The 22,817-nt window shown below is 30.4% G+C and overlaps 3 protein-coding genes across 3 annotated transcripts; all 3 read left to right on the top strand.

Annotated features, from left to right (window-relative positions):
- Nucleotides 1–580: 580 nt before the first annotated feature.
- Nucleotides 581–1,369, top strand: OCT59_009940 (uncharacterized protein; the record flags this gene model as incomplete). Its single annotated transcript, XM_025327493.1, has 1 exon — nucleotides 581–1,369. The coding sequence occupies one exon, from the start codon at nucleotides 581–583 to the stop codon at nucleotides 1,367–1,369; it is 789 nt and encodes a 262-aa protein (XP_025171031.1).
- Nucleotides 1,370–17,004: 15,635 nt separating this feature from the next.
- Nucleotides 17,005–17,564, top strand: OCT59_009939 (uncharacterized protein; the record flags this gene model as incomplete). The annotated part of the gene is made up of 2 exons (XM_066132685.1): nucleotides 17,005–17,280; nucleotides 17,361–17,564. The coding sequence occupies 2 exons, from the start codon at nucleotides 17,005–17,007 to the stop codon at nucleotides 17,562–17,564; spliced, it is 480 nt and encodes a 159-aa protein (XP_066000304.1).
- A 4,192-nt stretch (nucleotides 17,565–21,756) lies between these two features.
- OCT59_009938 (uncharacterized protein) lies at nucleotides 21,757–22,358 on the top strand (the record flags this gene model as incomplete). The annotated part of the gene is made up of 2 exons (XM_066132684.1): nucleotides 21,757–21,888; nucleotides 21,948–22,358. 2 exons carry the CDS (start codon nucleotides 21,757–21,759, stop codon nucleotides 22,356–22,358), a joined length of 543 nt encoding a protein of 180 aa, XP_066000303.1.
- Nucleotides 22,359–22,817: the final 459 nt, after the last annotated feature.

Here is a 22,817-nt window from a genome sequence, read left to right as displayed (position 1 = left end):
CCCCTCCCCTTACATTATGTCTCACAATAGACGCGCTTGCGTCTCTCACCATAAACATTTAGATATTTTTCACAATATTAAGAAACCTACCCCGTTATCACATAATAACGTAAATGACAAACGGTTTCATGCAACCCTTACCTTTAAACAATGGCGCTATCATGCCAAAAAACATGTATTTTCAAATCGTCTCGGAATTTCCTATGACGTCTCATATTTAGCTAATGGACACAAATTCCTTCATACGTATAAGGATCGCCGTATGTATCGTAAACGATTGAACAACTTCTGTTCATCTCACTCCGACAGTAGTACAAGGAGTAAAAAACAAAAATCCCGTTTTGAACGGGCTATTAGATCAGTTTTCAACAATCGCGGTAATAACCAAAATTCTCATAGACGCGTGGATACTCTTGAAGAAAAGCTTCGTCAAGCTAAACACTATCGCTTCCTATTTTTACCTTCACAATATGTTAATAAACCTTTACAACATTTAAAATATCACAAAAGACTAGTGCTCTGAGATGAGACACATTATAATTTTCCTATACCACCTGATTTACACAAACCTCTTGGCGTAATGTCTGCTACCGTCAAGGCTAAAGAACCACCTTCTCGACCAGATCCAGGGAATAATTCATTTAGTACTTCAATTACTCACTCATCTGCCACCACCTCACAACCCATTCTTTCTAAAGAAGAGAATACTTGGCATGAAAAGTTGGGCATCTGGATTCCTAACGATCTCTTCCCTTACGTAACTGACGAACCTGTTTACACTTCTAACAGACAGGCGAAAATCAAAGGTCAACAATATACACCAGGATGTTATTACTGGTTTCTTGGTATTAGAAAACGTAAAGAAGCTCACGAACTAGCTGTGCGACAACAAAATGAAAATGAAGCATGGGAAGTTAAACGTCTTGCTTATGAAGATGAACTCTCTGCTAGAGCAAAGCTCTGGGGTACCTCCTCTAATCGTGTAGAATATCGTGAAGATATGACCAAAGATCTCACAAAATTTCAAGATCACTTTCACAAGAAAATTACTCCTTTAATAGACCGCCGTTCCGTTCTACAGAACAGAATCACGCAAGGAAAAAATGTTTATAAAACTAACAAACAATTGCTCCAATTAGAGCAAGAATTAGGTCATTTTCACATTGACTATTTCTCGGTCATGGATGACCGCGAATCTCATTATCGGTACAAAGGACACACATCAGATGATGCTAAACAACTCAAACTTAGACCACATAAACGTCCCCCTATTCCGCCTACAAATATCGATAGGCATAACACGGAGATCAAAAAATCGAGACTAGATATCCTGTCTCCTGAAGACTCTAAAGTCTTCGTTTTACGCTAACTCCTTTCGAATACCACTATCAGCTTTTAATTTTTTTTCTTTTACTTATTTAGTGGCACGCTGATAGTTATAGATTTACGTTATTTTAGCCACTTTTTTATTATTGACTTGTATTAAATTACATCTTTTTTTTTTTTGGGTAACCCCCCACGTACGAAATTTATACCAACGTACAACAATTAGAATAGTGTGAACCATTCCACCTATGACAGTATTTACAGGTGGCGGTCTTTAATGACCGAAAGAAAAATACGGATCGTTTCTTAGTTCTTAGATTTGATTGTGCTAAAGCCTTTACTTTGGTTTATTGGGATGTGATGTCGTGTTAGGGACTCCTCCAAGTTCGTTGAAAGTACCAGAGTGGCGCTGTCCTCGGGCGGTTTGATTATAGCTTAGTATTAGATAGCGTTCGACTTTTGTTTTATCTTTTGTTCTTGTCTATCTTTCTGTAATCTTGTTCACGTGGTTTTAAAAATAAAAATAAAAATAAAATATTATATTAGCAATAATTAGCGAATATTACATTATAAATAATTTACAAGCAAATAATGCATTATTGTAAGCGTTATTATATCTCAATAAAAAAATCAACTAGTTATTAACTGCTTCTTCCTAATAAAATGCATAATGATAATCTTAGTATAAATAAAAAGCAAAAGAATCGTAAAAAGGCTATACGAAAATACCTTGCAATTCTTTTGATAATGACCGGCCAACCCACATCTTTTACAATGATGTTGTGTTTTTGATTTGGTTTTATTTGCTTCACAAGAAGACTTAAAGCGTTTTGTGCCTAATGGTCAGCCTTTTCCACGACGTATCTTAGGATTTTGTAACTTTGGTATTGAAGGATCAAAATTTTCCTTATCACCTGTAATGATTTCTTGTTGCAACTCTAATTCATCAGAATCTGATGGATTTGATTCTTCTTCCTCTGCTAAGTTTTGTAATAAATTGATGAGTTGCTCTGATTTAGAATTACTGCAATGCCTTGTTCAGAGCCTTCTTATACATTCTGTGTAATTTGCCATATGTAATTTTTTGTTCAAGAATTGTCAATCTTTCTTCATCAATTTCCCTATTATTCCGATTAAATAAACATAAACTTGAAGAATCATTAAAATCATAAGAAAAATGTTGTTGATCATCTTGTATAAATTTATCAGGCAACCAAGAATGGTTCTTGCGATCCATCTTTGTTTATATTATACCATCGCTTTGGAATAAATTGAATATGAAAAAAGCTTCTTTGGTAGCTAACATTACTTGAAAGTAATGTCTGCAAATTATTCCACTTTGTACGATTGAAAGGCAACGGGTTACACGATCTTTAATTATATGAAAACCTTGACTCTTTGCCCATTCATTCAAAAATTGTTCACATTCTTCCCATGACGTAAAGGTCTTTCCTGAATACAAAGATACAGTATCATGTTCATTGAATAATATAGGTTGCCCACTACAAATAACTAAAAAAAGAAGAGTTAAATACTTATAAACTATAAACAAACTAACCCTAACCCTAACCCTAACCCTAATTTCTAACCCTAAATCCTAATCCTAAACAAACTAACCCTAACCCTAACCCTAACGCGATCCCAACACCAATATAAAGATAAGCCTAATGCTTATTATTAACGTACCATTATTAGGACTTTCATGTCTACTTTCTTCGTCCATATCATATATTTACCATATAGAAATAATACAAAAGAGTAAAAAAAAAGTTTGTTTATGAGTAAAAGGAGTGAAATAAGCAAGGATGTATTGGTCGTTATTAATGAAAGTTTAAAATTGTTGGTAAATGAGGAGACAATCGTGAGAAAAAATAACGATAATCTTTTTTTCATAATCTAATTATAGTTTAAAAAAGTAAATCACGAGTTTAAATCAATAAATCACATGATCTGTATAGACTGGCGATATGTCGCTATAGCGATAAATGACAATTTTCTTTAAATTATATCGATTTTGTTAAATTATATTTACTTAGCTCAATTGAAATCGTAAATATAACTAGCGATGAAGGTTAAGTATGTTTTAAAAATTAATATTGTGAATAAATCCATTATAATATAAGAAATAGAATTTTTTTTCGTTCCAATTCATTTATATAAGTAATTAGGTTATATAAAGTATTATAATATATAGAATTTTGATTTGATCCGTGAAATACATATATATATATATTTGTTTGTTAATATATTATTACAAAATCAAAGTTATATTTATTATTATTTTCAATTCAAGGTTGATAAAAGTATAGCGGAATCTCTTGAAAATAAAGTCAAACATAAGCATCTGATTCAATATTATTGAATAAAATTTGTTTCATTAAATTTATATATCCCAACCTAATTATTGACTGGACATCTTCATACTTATCGATTTTGTGATGAAGTAGACACTCGTTATTAAGAATCCTAATTTCAAATTGGAACATGAATCGTTACCTGTTGACAAAATCAAGATTGTAGCTTGTATTTCAAAGAATCCTGGTGAAACTGAAATCAAAAATTAAAAAATATTTTTTGTTTTAAATGTATTTTCCGCTGCCTTTATTTTTCATTATTTGGTGAGAAATCCTTTAATAATATATTTGTAAAGTGATGATAATTAAAAATATTATTCCAATTGATCTCAACAAATTATTACAAACTTTATTAAAATAATAGATTGCATTATTAATTAAAAGCCAATTAATTTTGCTTTGTTCCAAAATTATATTTTCCATCTTCATATTCATGTCCTGGAACCCAATAAATACGCAGTAAGATATTCAGGAAAATTATTGCCGATTGCTGTGTTTCCTGTAAAGACTCATGTAATAATAATAATAAAATAAGACCCTTTATTGATCCAAGGGGCACGATCCAAAGTAATCCTTTTCAGCTTTAATACGTCTTTTGAGTTCGCCAATTGTTTCGTTTTCTTTAATTTTGATAGAGATTATATTTCTGAATGGCTTTCCTAGAACCAGACAATTGATGTCGACAGAACGCATTTTTCTGTGTTGGCAAAAACACATAAACGGTTGTAGTTTTCTGTAATTATGTTATCAAAATTTTGACAATATATACTAATAGAATTGATAAGACAATGATACCTGTACGTTTTATTAACTTTTTGAATGAGTATTGCCGACCTATCTTACACGAAACACACAGTGTCAGAAAATAAATAATAATTCATAACAATAACCTAGTAAAGCCCGCCGAAATTTTATGTTATTTGCATTCCGTGATCTAGTAAGGTCCTCAGGAATCTATACGAAAAAAATAGTCTTTAGTCGCGAGCTCTGAAATCGTTTCTTTGGGCACAGCCGAAATATTCATACCTTAATTGCGCATTTTCTCGTTCAGGCTTTAATGTTTTTAATAATTTCTTGTCAGCGCTTCCTTCAACGAGGTCAGACTCAGAGAAAATAATACAACAGTTTTAGCTGCGGAGTAAGAAAAAAGTTATATGTACAGTACATGTATAACGTAAGAAATCTAGTGGTGAGAAAACAAAATAACAAATACATGAAAAATCTTTTAAAACAGTATGATAATATATTAGTTATTATATGATTTATAATATTGAATTAATAATAAAAGGAATTTTACGGAAGCGTTTATTTGATTTAAAAACTCTTTGGAATTAAATAACGAAAATTTCAACGCGCCATTTAATTTTATATAATTTACCATACAGCATGCATGTAATACGCGGTTTTCAAATCTTTTGACAATTGATTTTTGTAAGAAAAGACCTTGATCTACGGTCTTTCTCGTTGCATCCAGAATGTATTTGGTCTGTTCGAGACACATCTGGTTCTCCAGTTCGTTCTGTTTGAAGGTATTAGGAAGTATTATATAATCAACAACTAAATTTCAAAATATTATATAAAGACAATGTACCTGTTCCTTCTCTCATGCAACTTAAACTCCGCTAGAATATTTTGTCTTTTCAATTGAAGATCCCAAAAATGGTTTATCTGATCTGATAATTTATCATTCTAATAAAAGTATTTCAAGTTAGAAAAGAAGAAAAAAATGACAAATTTATTGTAAAGAAAACGTAGGCAAATCACGGAAAAGTCGCAACCTTTCCCGCAACCAGTCGCAACCAGCACGGTAGTTGATAACAATGTAGAACACCACTTTGATCATTTATGATATGCACACCGACAAGTCGCAATCTTTCTCAGTACAGTCACAACCAGTGTGGTAGTTGGTGTCGCACAGTATCGAATAAATGAGTACACTTGCCTTAAATTGTTTTAACCAACTTATCGCCTTTGCCCCAATTTCAGAATTTTCACCATGGTAATTTTTAATGATTTCCGATTGTATTGACGATGCTCTATATCTCTATCTTTCAAATCGTTTGCTTTTAATCGGAAATCTAAGAACTTTTTTAACGAAAGCTCATCCATAGACTCCCAAAAGACTACATATTTTTACAAATGAAAGGTTACGCAAGAGTTATCATAAAAAAGACTAGTATAATTGTCTTACCACTGTATTTTAGCTTGTCGGCACATTTAGGTAAAAGGTACATTTTATTGTGTCACTAATTCTTAAACAATCTTTGATGTAAATTATTAATATTATAATTTTTTATGTCAACGATAAGAGTCTACATCTCTGTTCATACGTTATTATTCGATATACTAAGAGATACAGTAATTAACAAAAAGAGCCAATCTGTATATAAATGGCAGAGTTAATATAAATAATAAAATTAAACTGAAATACTGTAATAGTTTGATAGAATTGAAAGATCATCAAAACAAGAAATCATCGACTTTATTAATGATGATGTGATGATTGCAATGATTTCTGCAACAGATAAGAACTTTTTACAACAAATACTAAAGACAAAGTTATTGATGCAATAAAAAGATATAACCAAAGACTTATCTATAAGTGAGAATAATATCATAATTTTAATGTACCTGTGATTTATTAAAATTAAAATTTATTTAAAACGTTGCCACATGATTGAAAGATCTAATTAAACAGTTTCAGCAAAGGAAGACTATTACTTATTTCTTCTTTATTAGTAAAGTCTGCATAATCATAATATTTGATGTAATTCCTGATATTGTTTTTTATAAACAACCAATATAAAGTGTTTATCAACCAGGAATTGAATATTTAGTTACATCATCTTACAACAGGATTTACTTAACTCCTTGTTAAAGTTAAAATTAACTTTCATTGCAAAATACAGACTGTACGTCATAAAAAAAGTGTGTAATTTTCAATGAATACCCATTTTTTGGTTACTGTTTAAGTTTATAATGATGCAATTTTTCATCTAATCAAAATCAGCCAAATCAGAATACACGTAGACGGAGTTATAAATCCTAGTAAAAAAAACATTATATAAGCGCTTATTTAAAACAGTTAATAAATGAAATATAATTTTTTTATATAAAAAATTATTATACCTACTATATACAAATCTTATTATGAAAATCAACCAATAAAAAGTAAGCTTTCAAAAATTAATTAGTTTATACACATGAATTTTCTAAGAAAGTTTTACCATTCGAATATTATTTGACCAATCAATGATATTTAGCTGATAGTATAATTAATTTATTAATTTGCAATATATTAAATATATCAGATATTAAATTTTTTTTAAAAAAAAATAGTATGTGCTATACAATTAACAATTCGCTTAATTAACATTATATAAACATCTACTTATAAGATAACAATTTAATGAAAAAAAAATTTTGAAAATAAAATTTTGTTCTAGTAATTTAAAAAGTATAGGCGATATATACAATAAGTAAATAATAAATCAATTTATAATTTATTTTATTAAAACACTAATCTTCATATTCTACGATTCACAATCAATGAACCAAATGGAAATTTAACCAAGTACATTTTATATCTGTTCATCACTTTGACTCTTAAATCTTTTTATGGACTGAACAATAAGCATTTAATTTCTCCTACATCCATCTGTACTTCTAAAGATTTGTGTTAGTCCAATATATCTGATTATATAGAAACATGTCATGTATAGAGGCCTATGTATGTACGTATAGTGGTCAATGTATGGCAACGTCCGGTATACATCACCCTACAGTATACATCACCCCACCATACAGTATGGTAAAAATGACCATACATACCGTACGTTGATCACTATACGGACATACATAGGCCTCTATACATGACATGTTTCCGTCGTATCTCACTTTTTCTTTTTTTAGCTACGTCAGTTACGTCACTAATTAAGTCAATGAAAGGTTGTAACTCGTGACGTAGCTCGATATTATATAAAATTTCTCTGTGAACATCTGCACTTCTGCAGTGGTAACTTTGTTACGGCAGTTACGTTGGTAAAGTTTGCAATTCATGTAGTGTTGGGAGTAGTTTTGATAACGAAGGACTACTCTCCAAAATACTTTTTTTAAAAGTAGTAATTAGAATATTCTTATAATAATATCAAATATAAATATTAAATGTAATTCGTACCGACTTTACTTTGATTTCAAAAGATTGGCAATTTTCTTCTATAATTTGTTTCTAACAGCTTTCTACATAAAATTCTACAAAAATTGTTTTATGTGATACTAATGTACACAAGTCTATGTCGAAAATTACATCAGGTATCAAAAATTTTTTTTCTAGTAAGCTGAATTAGAAACTAGGAAAATGGGAAACCATCAAAGTCCATCGCAATATACATGTTCATTATAAAAAAAAAAGAAATAACATGATTTGAGGATTTAAAAAAAGGAAATAGTGATGATTTTTGTGAAAGGACGCATTGCAAACTTGTCTCCAGATAGTCCTAATTTGATGGTTGACAATTCACCAGTAAATATCAACGATCTTTCCTAAATGGCCTACAACCATAATTGAAATGTGCCCAATGGTCCATAATTTAATTAAAAATATAACAGCAGTTTGTCGCTGTAGCAAGCATTAGTCATGCCAAGATAGTCTATAATAAAATTTAAAAGATTATATTAATAAATAATTTTTTATATTAATAACATTTTCAGTATACATGATTTGAATACTATTGAGTATTGATAACATACGGTATTTGAAAAAACATGAGCCATCAGCTCCAAACTTATATCCGAATTAAAAATTTTCGTTTAACAAAACTCTCCGTGGAGGCATAATTATCAGAACATGTAAAATATCTAAGAAAGCGCCATACAATATTGCAAATGAAATTTGGATACATAAATTGCGTATAAGGAAATATAAAGAGGAATGAAATTTCTAATTCCAAAATCTATCATCGAGAACCAAAAATCCAAGTGGTAATAATACAAGTTGAATATAATCATTTTAAATGATAAATTGTAATAATAAAAAAATTTAAATAATGTACAACCAAATATTTTTTAATAAGATTGAAAGAACTGATGCACTACATATTTGACTAAAATCTTACGATAATTCTGAATTACCATAATTTGTATAAATTGAATATCATTATAAATTTTTGCGTAATTTGAAACACGTTAAATTATCGATACACATTGTTATTACCAGATGAAGTCGTAAACCCCTCTATATTTATATCTTTCTCCTCACCACAAGTCTTCAAAATTAGTCTAAAATTGACTTCAATTTCCTCTTTCTCATTTAGTATTTCAGAACTTGGTACTTTTTTCAGGTGTCTCGCTTTCATCTGATATTTGATTTTCTCCCGATGTGTTTTTAATACTTGATCCTCTTCTTAAAATTTCTACTTTATTTTCTTCAATTTCTACTTGTTTTAAAATTTTTAGAGGTGTCAAATATTAAAAAGGAGTGTAAAAAAAGTTTTTAAAGGAATATAAGAATATATGTAATAAAATTTAATAAAGTATAAAAGGATTACAAGAAATATGTGATATGATTTGTAGTTGATATGACGGTAAAGAAGTTAGTATTGAGGTAGAATGATTAAGGATTAATAGAAGGTGGAATGAGAAAGGAGGTTCCGCCAATTCGTTTCTAACTATAATGGTAATTACCTAATAATATAAATATAATAATATTAATAAATCAAATTCTATTTAGTTCTAATAAAAATAAATTGCTCACTAAAAGATAAATCAAGAGTTCGTTTCGATACCTGACTGAATTTCTTCATACATTGTTTTCAGTGTGATGGGAATACAGACAGGGGACACATTCTATCTTCTAGCTAGTAGTTTAAAATAGAGGGAGCTAGGGAAAGATGGTATTAGGAGTGAGACATCTTTAATAACACTTATTATGGTGCTCTAGTTTGGGAAGGCTGGTGATTAACTTGCCACACTCAATTCTTTATTGATTCTCCCTTGAAGAAAAGTTCTATATGCTGCAACATCATCCATCATTCTTAAACGGTGATTAATTAGTTAAAGAAAACTAAATATCGAACTGATGTTGCGCTAAATAAGCATCAGTCTTAACAGCAATTTCATAGCATGATTAGGATCCTGAACACGTATTACCGAACCAATTGTCCAAAGGTTTAGAATATTTAAATTATCTTCATGAAGATAATGGTAAAATGCTTGATCAAGATCTATAGAAGTGAGTTTTAGACCATCATAGAGTTTATGAAACCATAAGTCATCACGTCTTATAATTGATTTCACTAAGTCTGTGCTTTGGCTGTAAGACACGTAGCGGTTTAGTCTTCACAAATTGATAACCGGTAATTGAAAGTTGTTCTACTTAAACGTATTTGTTGCTGTTATTGATATTCAACAATAGTACTATCCGATCCAAATGAATAAAGTGTAATTTGTCAATGAGAGAAATGCAGAGGAATTTTGTACAATAATCCAGCAAGTATCAATTAAAATTTTAACTTGCTTGTAAGTTGTAAATACTCAACGAGGCCTCAAATTATAAATATTCACCATTGGTCTACTTTATGTCATCACCATTATTTGTTTCGTCCAATTTAATAATAAGGTTAATAAGGAATATGTGACAACGTAAGGAAAGCTCTATTTTTATACAACTAGTAATAAATCAGGTAAAAAAAAAAAATCTTCATAGCAAGGAGGCTGACTTAGAGGCGTTTAGGTAATGGTATCTTATGTCATTATCCTTTCGTGATAGCAATAAAATGCTAAAAAAGTAATTTTTCTCGCAGATATATTCTTTATTTCCTGGTCTAAAGATGGATAGAACATAATTCTATAGCATGCTGTCTTTGCGAATGTTCCATCAGAATTTCGCTCACGGTTCCTGATGTACCCAAACCAGAGCCAAAACAGACGATAGCGCTGCGAAAATATCTGGAATCGCTTTGTTTAAACGATCAAATATTAAGTCGTGAGCTATTTCTTCGTCTTGGGACATATATGCTGGATGTTTTGTTTCTCAAGCACGGTGTCGCCCTTTTGTCAATCCTGTAGACGAATCTGCTTAACCAAATCGTTACACGTTTGATGGATTTGACAACGGTTGAACATAATCTTTGGGCAGGAGAATACGATGGTGCAGTTTCAAAATTCTATGATGATTTAGCACAGATTATTTATAATGCATTCAAATTCCATCGGGAAGGTTCCGTAATATTCAAAGAAGCAGATTCGATGCTTGCGTATTTTGTCGATTTAACAACGAAACTTTCGAAACCACCACATGATCTAAATAAATTGGACTTCGCACTTGCTCAGATTGATGCTAAACTCCCTCATGAAGAATTTGGTGATGTTTGTAGTGTAGCACCAAATATTGAGAGGTATTCATGTTTTCTTAATATTTTTTTTTTTTCGCGTGTAAATTAGTAAAATATATATAACACCTTTGTATTCGTTCCGCCAAGTTACAAGGAGCGGTAGTAACGTTGCAAAACTTCCCCATGCTGCCGCTGAACGTTTAGATCCGATGTCATGTCCTCTTTTTGACACATTCGAACGTGGGAGTCTCCCTCCGGTTAGATTTCAACCAACATAAACGCATTGCAACTTTGCACGTCTCTACATCACAAGGGGTTCAAAGAATATTTGTAGCTCCTTTTCTTCTTGTATGTTGTTCAAGTTTTCATTTGCCACCTCAATAATTCTTTCCTTTACTGCTAGCTCCTCTTCTAGTTCAGTTTTTTCTTCGTTACAAAATAGCAAATACCTTTCCTTGGATTGAAATCACACTATCGGTAAGTTGACTATTTCATTCTCTTGTCATGATATGAACGAACATATTAATGGTTGAGAAAAAAGTTCCAATTGAATTCCTTTCCATTTTGATCAATAAAAAATATGTAATTTACATTAATTTATACATTAATTATGCCATTGTTAAAAGGGACTACAGTAATAGTTTCTATTATGAATAGAGATAATGTCAAATAGTCGGTCAAAAGTTATATTATTGGAACTTGTGAATGTAGATATTGCCGGTATCATTATAGCAAAGAGAAAAGAGAACTATTTTTGCTAAATCAAAGCTTAAAAGAAATTCACTTAAAGGTTAGAAAATGCTAAATACATATAAAAATTTCTTTTAAAATAGACCTAAAAAAAACTTACTCCATGTTATAAATTGTGTGAAAGCTATGATTTTTGCATACATCGTATTATGTGTTAAGGACTTAAGGGTGACTGTGAATATTTATTCTAAACACTTTCGAAAAATATTATTGGTTGATCTACAAAATTAATCGAAAGTACTTATCACGTGAAATTTATTGCAGTTTAGGCATCGTGCATGACTTCCGTTCTTCGCGTTGTTTTCACCTTTAAATAACAATAAACAAGATTGATTGTTCAGCAGTGTGAAAACGTTAAGTGATTAATAACAGAATCCCAATTATTAAAATTAAGCAAAAATAGGTGCTTATAAGGAGGCGTTCTTATATAGAGTGATTATATGGAGGTTTGACTGTATTCATACTTTTGGTTAATAAATCTAACATTGATAAATTGTATCGAACGACGCCCGTTCGTATTTGATGAGGCTTGTGCGGTCTTTGATTATATGGAGGTCTGACTGTATTATGACTGAAATACTTTCAGAATGACTTGGCGAAATATGTCGAACAACATACTTACGTATTTAATGATGTCTTTCCTTTTCCAAATCTTTAAGAGATTTTAATTACATGAACTCTCTGAGATCTTTGTGATATGTTCTGTCAATAATTATGCGGTCTTTGATTATATGGAGGTCTGACTGTATTATAACTGAAATACTTTCAGAATAACTTGGCGAAATATGTCGAACAACATACTTACGTATTTAATGATGTCTTTCCTTTTCCAAATCTTTAAGAGATTTTAATTACATGAACTCTCTGAGATCTTTGTGATATGTTCTGTCAATAATTATGCGGTCTTTGATTATATGGAGGTCTGACTGTATTATGACTGAAATACTTTCAGAATGACTTGGCGAAATATGTCGAACAACATACTTACGTATTTAATGATGTCTTTCCTTTTCCAAATCTTTAAGAGATTTTAATTACATGAACTCTCTGAGATCTTTGTGATATGTTCTGTCAATAATTATGCGGTCTTTGATTATATGGAGGTCTGACTGTATTATGACTGAAATACTTTCAGAATGACTTGGCGAAATATGTCGAACAACATACCTACGTATTTAATGATGTCTTTCCTTTTCCAAATCTTTAAGAGATTTTAATTACATGAACTTTCTGAGATCTTTGTGATATGTTCTGTCAATAATTGTGAGGTTTTTGATGAGGCAGGGGATTGCATTAGAAAGTTTCTTAATAGAAGCTTTAGATTTAGAGGCTTTTGATTATTGAGTCTTGGGAGTTTAACCAGTTCTAACTGGTTCTAACTAGTTCTAACGAAATTTCAGTTCAGAATACCTCAAATGAACAAGCCAGATCAAGAATTATAACAATTGCAAGGAGGGAGAATTTACAAATTCAACGTGAACGAATTCATTGGAGAAGCCAATTGTGAAATTCATCGTCTTGAACTCGTTAGTCATTACCAAAAAGTTATTTTAGGAAAATTTGCAACTGTAGGATCTTTTGTAAAAGCTGCTGATGCAATATCTTCCGTGCCTGCATGGTTATAGTAATGGAAGTTTAATAATACCTTATTGATGAAGTTGTGATCAAGAGTGTTTTGCGTGTAATGAGAAATATAATTTGATATATTTTTTCTTTCTTATATTGTGAAGTTAGGGGAGTTGATAGTAGCGTATAATTGAATGTGTAGTATTTATGTCTTAGCTTGGAATGTTAAATTTTCTATGAAATTGTTATAAAGTGTTTAGTGTAGGACGAGGATCACCATTTAATGTATTTGTAGTTAAAAGAGATGGGAAAGTGTACGAGTTGATGGGTAACATATAATAGAGTGTGTTCTATTTATTCCTTGGTTATATGATGCGGAAGAAACGAGGAGTGTTTGATGTGCAACATGGATTATTATTCGATGTATTTTTCTTTTTTATAGTTAGAGAAGATGAGGAAAATATGAGTTGATGGATAATGTATAATTGGTTATTTGCTTTGTCTTGCGATGTAGAAAGAACGTTAAATTCCTTATTGATGGAGTTGAGCTTGATGCGCAACGAGATTTGTTATTTGATGTATTTGTGGTTAAAGATGGGGAAGGTTATAGTTGACGGATAGCGTTATAATTAGTATTAGTGTCTTGGCTTGGAAGGAACGTTAAATTCTTATGAAGTTGAAATCAAGGGTGTTTGGTGTGCAACGAGGATTATTATTTGGTGTATTTGCAGTTAAAGGAGATGGGAAGGTTGGTAAATAGCGTATAATTGAGAAGTGCGTAGTCTTTATGTCTCAGCTTGGAAGGAACGCTACTTCTTATGAAGTCGAGATCAAGTGTTTGTGGAAGAGGATTATTGTTTGGTTTATATTTTTATTTTTACCATTATTATCTTATATAGTTAGGAGATGGAGTTGATGGGCAGTGAATAATAAAATTCCTTAAAGTTGAAATCAAGAGTGTTTAATATGTAACGAGAATTATTATGTGATATATATATTTTTTTCTTTTCTGCCTTTAATGCTGGAAAGATCAAACTAAAGAGACACTTAAATGTGAATTCCTATTGGGGATGTTATATTAGGATGTGCCGATGTGGCCACATAAGACGTAACGTTGAATGCTGGGAAAATCAAATGGAACTTATTTGTACGGAATTAGTTACAGTAATGAATGTATGTAATAAATTTTTTTTTTGTTTTTTTTGGTAATATCTTTAACGCGATTTTTTACGTATGTTGTAGATTCAAAGCTGCCAGAAACGCGTCGTGCTGTTGCAATGTAATTTTTTCATCATATTCTGAAACTTTGAAAGGTGTTCGTATTTTTCAAAGAATTTTGGTCCAACTTTAAGATCGAGAGCCATCTTATCAAGAAAGGCAACTCGGATCCAATATCGTGCATCTATTAATCCGGAAAGCCGAACGTGTCGAGTTCACGTAGCTCGCCAAATGGTTTTGAAATGATCACATTACATTGCAATCGATTCTCTCCACACGCATAAGAAACATCCTTCAAAATTACGAGAATTGCATTGCTTCATCTCTACATTTTTTAATATTCTTTGCATCCATTGTAACGTGGAGACGTGCAAATTGCAATGCGTTTCTGTTGGTTGAAATCTAACCGGAGGGAGACAGAAATGAAATAATTGATCAAACTACGAGACTTAAAACTTAACAAATCAGGTAAGTTTATCATAACTTATTTTAATGCTCTTAAAAATAAATTAATTTTATTAATTATTTTTAACTCATTAGGACATTGTTCCAAAGGCATCCGGTAAGTAATTATATATTCTGATTACTATATAACTTTACCTTGTTTTTAAACTTATGATATTAATTTTTTTCTTTTAGTATATAATTGAAGAATATAATGAAGCTACTGGTTGTCCTAATTGTAATATTTTAATTAACTGAATAGGTTCAGAATTTGTCATGTATTAAAATGAAAGTTTAATGTATAACGAAAATTATTTATTATAAATTTGGATTTTAATAATAAAGAAATCTTTTGATTTCCGTAGCGTAAATAATTTAAATTTGATTGCACTAATTTATCAAAAATGAAAGCAACCGAGATGATTTATAACCAATTTCTTGAGCAGTTTACTGTAATTATGCGTAATAATGATTATTGTGAGCGATTGATTAATACATGGTGGCGAATTAACTCACGGTAATTTGGCAATACACCGTGCTAATGCCGAAATATATACACCAAATCTGATCTAAAATATAAAATAGTACATGCCGAATTGCCGTAATGCCGAATTGGTAAATTGACATAATGTTTTGGTGAACAGATTTGATACCCTACATGAAAAATCTTATAATTTTAATAATTTACAGCTAAATGTAAAAAGAATGGACCACCCAATTCATTTTCATCTCATACGCATGATCAGCATAATTCGGGCCAAATCGATATTCCGTGTGTGTCGTGGGAAAAGGGTTAATTTTGGCTTTGGCTTTTTAGCCTTCGAAGAAAAAGTCTTCAAACGTACAGGAACATGACGAGATGATAAATCACCTCAAAATGGACATCAGGCGACATCATTGGTTTTCTTGGTCAAAAATTAATGATTACGATTTAATCAAGATAACATTGAAAAATCTGAAAAGAAATGTAAATAACAAGGCCTTTCTTCGCTGGACCATGGGAATTCTTATGAATGTACTACAGGTGAGTAATTATAAAGCTATTGTGTCTTTCAATGGTATCATGATTAATATTTTTTAATAAAGGTGAACACGCAAGTACTTCTACATCTAATAGGTTGATTTAACAATATTCCAGATAAACAAAACATATAGTCGCCATATTAAATTCAAATTTAAATTTACATGATATTAAAGTGACTTTGTGATACAATAGATTATGTCTGATTACGCTTGACTTTATTTTATTTTATTTTATTTTTAAGTTGACTATAATTCTTTTATTTTTACTTTGCCGCATAACTTCAGTATGATCATTCGATGATCAAAACATAGCAAGTTATATTTATTGAAATAATAATAAAAAATTCACATAATGAACGGACATAAATTTTTATTGGTTAATCTAAATTTTTTACAAATTTTTATAATTTTCATTGACTAATTAATCTGATTTAAAATACGCTGCATGCAGTGTAACTGATCAATTACTATTGGAGCTGATAACGACCTTAAAAAGGCTATCTTATAGGAGCTTCCTAACGCTGAGAACGTAAAAGCCACTCAACTCACTCTATGGAGGGTCAACGTTGCTTCGGGTGATTTGCCTGTCTGATATATAATCATATAATACCAAACACTTTGCTTCTTATCGTCAAACTCGCCCAAAAAAACACATTCGCGTTATTGTAGACTGTAGAGCAACCCGTTGCTGGTAAGTGAGTCGTAACAAAGTCAACACACATATTAACTTTTTATAACCATTCAGCTTACACTGTTTTTTCTCTAATTCCTATTATACAGAGTCTCACGGCATGTACATAAAGATTGTGCATGAAAAGCTAACGAACTTTTGGAAAGCTTTGAAGAATACATTATTTATATGGATGATGATAATTTGCTCTTTGAGCTATCTGGAAAGTCATTTTTTTTGGAAAAAATAGCGAACCTTCAAAACTCTTCATTCGTAAATATCATAATGACCTAATCGCAATAGTTTTTGATGATAATGTAAGATGATTGCGTATCTCAGGAAACCCGGGAATTGGGAAAACTTTCTTCGGATACTACCTGCTTTATTATCTCGCAATATTAAATCCGTACCACGAATGAACCAAGTCGAATTATTTTATTTGATCACGAAGAGGCCTTTTATCTTAACAAGACTTGATGATTCTAGCGTTTGGTATATCGTGGATGGTAGAGATCCAGATATAGTTGAGGCCAAAACAATTCTTACCTGCTCTCCATTGAAAGCTCATTACAAGGAATTCAATAAAAAGATTCCAACCGTACGATACATGTCGGTGTGGTCCTGGAATGAAATCAATATATGCAGGAGTGAACTTTTCAAAACCTTAGTGTTGATAAGGTTCATAAGTTGTTTAAAGAATGGGGAGGGATCCCTAGGTATGTTTTGGTGGGTGTTCTGGACATGGACATTCAACATCAGCTCAAAGATGCAATTGGATTATGCGATGAAAAAATATTTAGATATATTGGTGGAAGCGATAGCAAAGATGATGTAAGTCGCAAACTTGTCCATATTTGGACTAACTTACCAGCAGAGAGATGATGCTGAAAATGAAGGGGTCGAAGATGATGAAGAAATTGGAGGTGGCGAAAAAATCGAATACTAATATTACTCCTAGTAAAGATTATATTAGAGCAACAAGTAGATATTATAATGAACCGTCATTTAGTAACGTGTCAATTATATACGCAGAAAATTGCGTCTGATTATGTGGTTGAAGAGGTAACTAGGAATGTCAAAAGGATAATAACGATAAATTGTTTATGGATCTAGATGAAGTCTTGAACGTAGGCAAAAGTAATTCAGCCCTAGGCAGTTATTTTGAGTCAATCGCTCACCAGATGTTACGACATGGAGGAGACTTTGATGCTCGTTCCTATAGATTCCAATGAGAAACACACGCTCACGCTTCCTCAACGGGACGAACATAGGTTTTCTAATATTGATGAAATTAAAAATAATATGTATGAACCATTAATCACACCATTAGCTGATGATCAGACCCATCAACTGTACCTGCAAAAAGGCTCTCTAGTGATATAGAAAGAGAAGGAAGAAGTAAAAAAAGAAGTAAAAAAAAGAAGAAACAAAAAAAACGCGAATTTTAATTATTATACGTGTTAAGTAAATGAATAGAGTAACATATCATGAGAACTTTGTTTCGAATTCCATTTAATTATATGCAAGTGTATCAAAAAATTAAATAAAGTATTTGTATTTGCTCATATCGGGTTCGTGATTTTTAAAGACTGGACGTATATAATAGAACACAATGCCTGAAAGTAAACGTCTGATTAGAAAAACCTGACTGAACGCATATGCCAGATAACATAGAAGCTTGCGAGCAGTATTGTTCATAGAGGAAGGCTTTATCGCGAAGTCTATTAACATATTGGATCACATATAATCATTGCACAGCATCTTCGGCTAAATACATAAGTAGTTTTAAGTGATACTGAAGAATTTTATTGTAACTCTTTGTATTAAGATATTTTCAGAATGCTAAAAAAAAGAATGTGTTGAATGCATATTAATTAAATATATTTTATATCATATAAATAATTTGTACTTACAAGGTCTCCGTGTATAAGCAAACTTAAGTTGGCTCTCCCATTTAAAAGTTATAGTATTCAGCATATTAATTAGAAGTGGCGCAGCGAAACATTATCGGCGTTCGTATTACATTATACCTAGGTTGTCGATACCCAAAACAAAACGTTTTTCTGCGTCATGATTTGTTTGGTGTACAGGAAATTACATACCGGATTAAATGTAGTAGATACCGGTATCGTTAAAAGATCCGGAGATGGAAATGAACTTCCCAAAACCATTTGCGTAAGTCCCATGTTTATATATATATACAGTATATATTTATATATAAATTTTTTTGGAATTATCATCCTTCATTACGATAAAGAAAAAAAAATATGATATATTACGGATAATGTAACAGGCCATTCATTTTGATCGTATTGATTATGAGAATTATCAGAAAATAACCATTATATAACGAACTTGATCGTAACAATTTGAATGATTTAAGTAGACCTAAATAATAATAATAAAATTGGTAATCAGGTGATTTGATAAGGAACATAATGTAATGGCTGTAGACATTGTTATTCTCAAAATAAAACGGTATGTGTATGAGCGTAGTATTCCGCAAGATCTTGTTGGTGATGATATGATTGCAAACCGGAATTCCCAGTTACCACAAGAGAATCTTTATTACTGTCGTTATTAGTTGAATATATTGTATTATTCATACATGAAAAATATTTCGACAACATTTCGTTATCAATCATGTGAATATCATCGGATTGGGATTGAGATGGTTGCACGTGTTCTAAAATATAAAATTCGCAATAATTATTAGAAAAAATTAACGGTTTAAGAGCAAAAATAAAAATAAAAAGAAAAATGGAAAAAGAATAATAACATTAAAAAGAAACCCGAGAAAAGAAACTTTTTAATGAATATTAAATATTTGGTTACTCCGGATTCTGGAAACAATTTTTTTTTTTTTCAAATAATAATTATAGTAATTGAAGATTGGAAAATGATTTTAATTTTAAAAGAAGGGGGAATTTTTTAAACATTTTTATTCAATTATGCTACCTAAAAGTAGTTGTCTTCAATAAGGAAATTCTTTGGTAAATTCCCCATTATAAAAAAAAGGAGAGAGATGAATTTATGTGTAATAATAAGAGGCAAGAAAAATCTGTGATGGGGGAAATAAAAGAAACGAATTAGTAATTACTTAAATAAATGCAAAACGAAAAATAAATGAGACGTAATTCACGTTATAGAAAAGGATTTGATTTATAAAATCTCATAAATTGTTGTTTTTTCGAAGATGAAAAAAAAAAACAAGTAGAATCAAATCGAATTATTTTAATCTGTAATTAAACTTTAAATCATTAGACACACAAAGAATAATAAATTATCTTGTTCAATAATAATTTAACTTGCGGAATAGTCGAAAATGACGAAATGGAATCAAAGATTCACGAATGAGGTTAAGTTCATTAAACCAAATCGCAACTAAAGATGATTTTTTATTTTACTGTAAATCCGGAATTAATATTTGTACTTATGTGTAGATTTTGAATTCAAATATCAAATACCACCTCTATATGCGTGCATAAATAGAAAATATATATACAAAACTTGAGATTTGCGTCAGCTGACAGCTAACTGCGTCAGATAACGACAATGCTGGCCAACCTACTTAAGGCATTATAATATTGGGCAATATTGGGCCGATAATGTAGACCGGCGTCATCTGACGCAAATCGGCATCTGACGCGATACCATATTTTTTTATATGTGATATATATTATTGAAACTGAAAATTCTCTAATCTGTCAACTGCTTTAAATTCATGAAAATTTACTATATTCTTTTCTTGAACAATAATCAAAATTACTATTGATATTCCATATTATCCTCTAAAATACCTACAACATTCCTACAACTAAATACATCTTTCCATTTATTCATCCTATTAGTATTATTTATTTCATGGGAGCTGAGAATAATAGGGTTTCTCTTCCCATGAAATAAATGGGTAATCGTGTCACTAAATATAACGTGATTTTTAAACTAAAATTAGAGATTTCTCGGTGACCGGGAAACAAGTAAACTCATTTATAAACTCAGCCAATTTTCAAAAATTAGTACGATGAGTGACACTTAGCAGTTAGTGCGACTATTCATGCATCTAATAACCTATGAAAAAAAAAATACTCAAATCATATTAAAGTATATTTTAAGTGTAAATCTTTTACACTTAAAATGTATTTAATAATTTCAATTATGTCTAATCATGAATGCTTTAACCAAATTTGTTTAATATAACTATACTTATATAATGGTAAACAATAAAGATATAGTTAATTATAAATCATTTAAGATTATTAAAGATGTAGAAATTCCTTTTTTTATATATTATATTATACCATAACACAGTTAGTGGCCGAGTTTTGCGATTACATAATTACATGCATGTCAATAATTAGACTTCCGTATGATCAACATATGATTTAACCATAAAAGTAGAATTGTTTAATAAGACTTAATTTAATAATAAGATTTTTAATTTAACAAATTCTCGATAATAATATTTTTTAATTTATAATCTTATATCACGTGAACCAAAATAACAAAATAACTATAAATATGAAGTCTTTTTTTTTTTAAAAAAAAAATTAAGAATATTTTCTTAAATAAATAAATTATAAAACGAAATCTTCAATAACAATGGATCCAGCTTGTAAAAAACTCTACAATGTAATTAATATCCTTATTAATCGCAGTCTGATGTTATTTTAATTTAGTTATGATCATACTAAACCTTTTTTTTTACAGATTGAACAAGTATATATATGATGTTCAAACGGTTAAATCTGTAAAAGATTATTATGGTAAAGTTTATTAAAACAAAGATTTAAAAACCGGGGCTTGCTGTACAGAAGAACCTATTCCGGCAAACATTGAAGCAATTATAAAAGATATTCATCCCAAAGTAATTTCCAGATATTATGGTTGTGGTTCTCCTTTCCCTCCTGCATTGGAAGGAAAGCCAGTTTTAGATTTAGGTTCTGGTTCTGGTCGTGACTGTTTTTATCGAAACTAGTTGGTCCAAATGGTAAAGTAATTGGAGTAGATATGACTGATGAACAGCTTGAAATTGCTAATAGTTATATTTCTTATCATACGGATCGATTTGGATATGGTGATTTTTAAGAAAGGATATATTGAAGATCTTCAATCGATTGGAATTGAAGATGAATCAATTGATGTAGTAGTTTCAAATGGTGTTCTCAATCTTTCTACCAACAAAAGAAAGTTCTTAAGTCTGGAGGTGAATTATACTTCTCTGATGTTTTTTCAGGAAGTAGAATTCCCGAATCTCTCGTAAAGGATCCAATTCTCTATGGAGAATGCTTAAGTGGAGCATTGTATATTGAGGATTTTCGCCGATTAATTACAAGTTTAGGCTATCCTGATTATCGTACTATAATTAATCGAAAAGTCGATATAAAGGACTCAGATATTAAACAAAAAATTGGAATGATCGACTTTTATTCTATTACCATTCGTACTTTTAAGGTACCTCTCGAAGATCGTAGTGAAGATTATGGTCAAGTCGCGGTTTACAAAGGAAATATTGAAGACAAATTCGTATTGGATAATCATCACGTGTTTAAGATTAATGATCAGGTTCCAATTTGTGGAAATACATCTGCGATGTTACAAAAAACTCGTTACGCGGACTACTTTGATATTATTGGAGAATCCGTACATTATGGATTATTCAAGAGTTCAGGGTGATAAGATTACGTACATTTCAGATATTTAAATTTTTTGTATCAGAAACAAAGATTAGTGAAGTTTATTTACCTATAACATTTTTCAATTTAACCTAGTATTTCAAATTTTTGTTTTCTTATTTAAATATCATATGTTATTGTTTTATAGGAAAATTTGCCTGCAATTTTATTTTTTAAATAAAGATATTTTTAAATGTTTTGATATTTTATTAAAAAAATTATATTTTTATGATAAAATTCTATAGTATTTTCTAAGTAAAAATCGAAGCTAAATTTATTAAACTGAAACATCTTTTATCTACTGATCCTATAAAATTATCAGTTATCAGCGTTTTGATGAAGAGAAAGAATCTGATAGAATAAAATTTATCTTAATCTATAAATCAATATAATTTTCTATCTATCAATTTTACACAATATAGTTCCACTACCATTAGATGCACCTCAATGAGAGGAATCT

Source organism: Rhizophagus irregularis, chromosome 18 (assembly GCF_026210795.1).
Source record: "Rhizophagus irregularis chromosome 18, complete sequence".
In the NCBI taxonomy this organism is placed as follows: domain Eukaryota; kingdom Fungi; phylum Glomeromycota; class Glomeromycetes; order Glomerales; family Glomeraceae; genus Rhizophagus; species Rhizophagus irregularis.
This window is presented reverse-complemented; position numbering and strand designations above follow the sequence as displayed.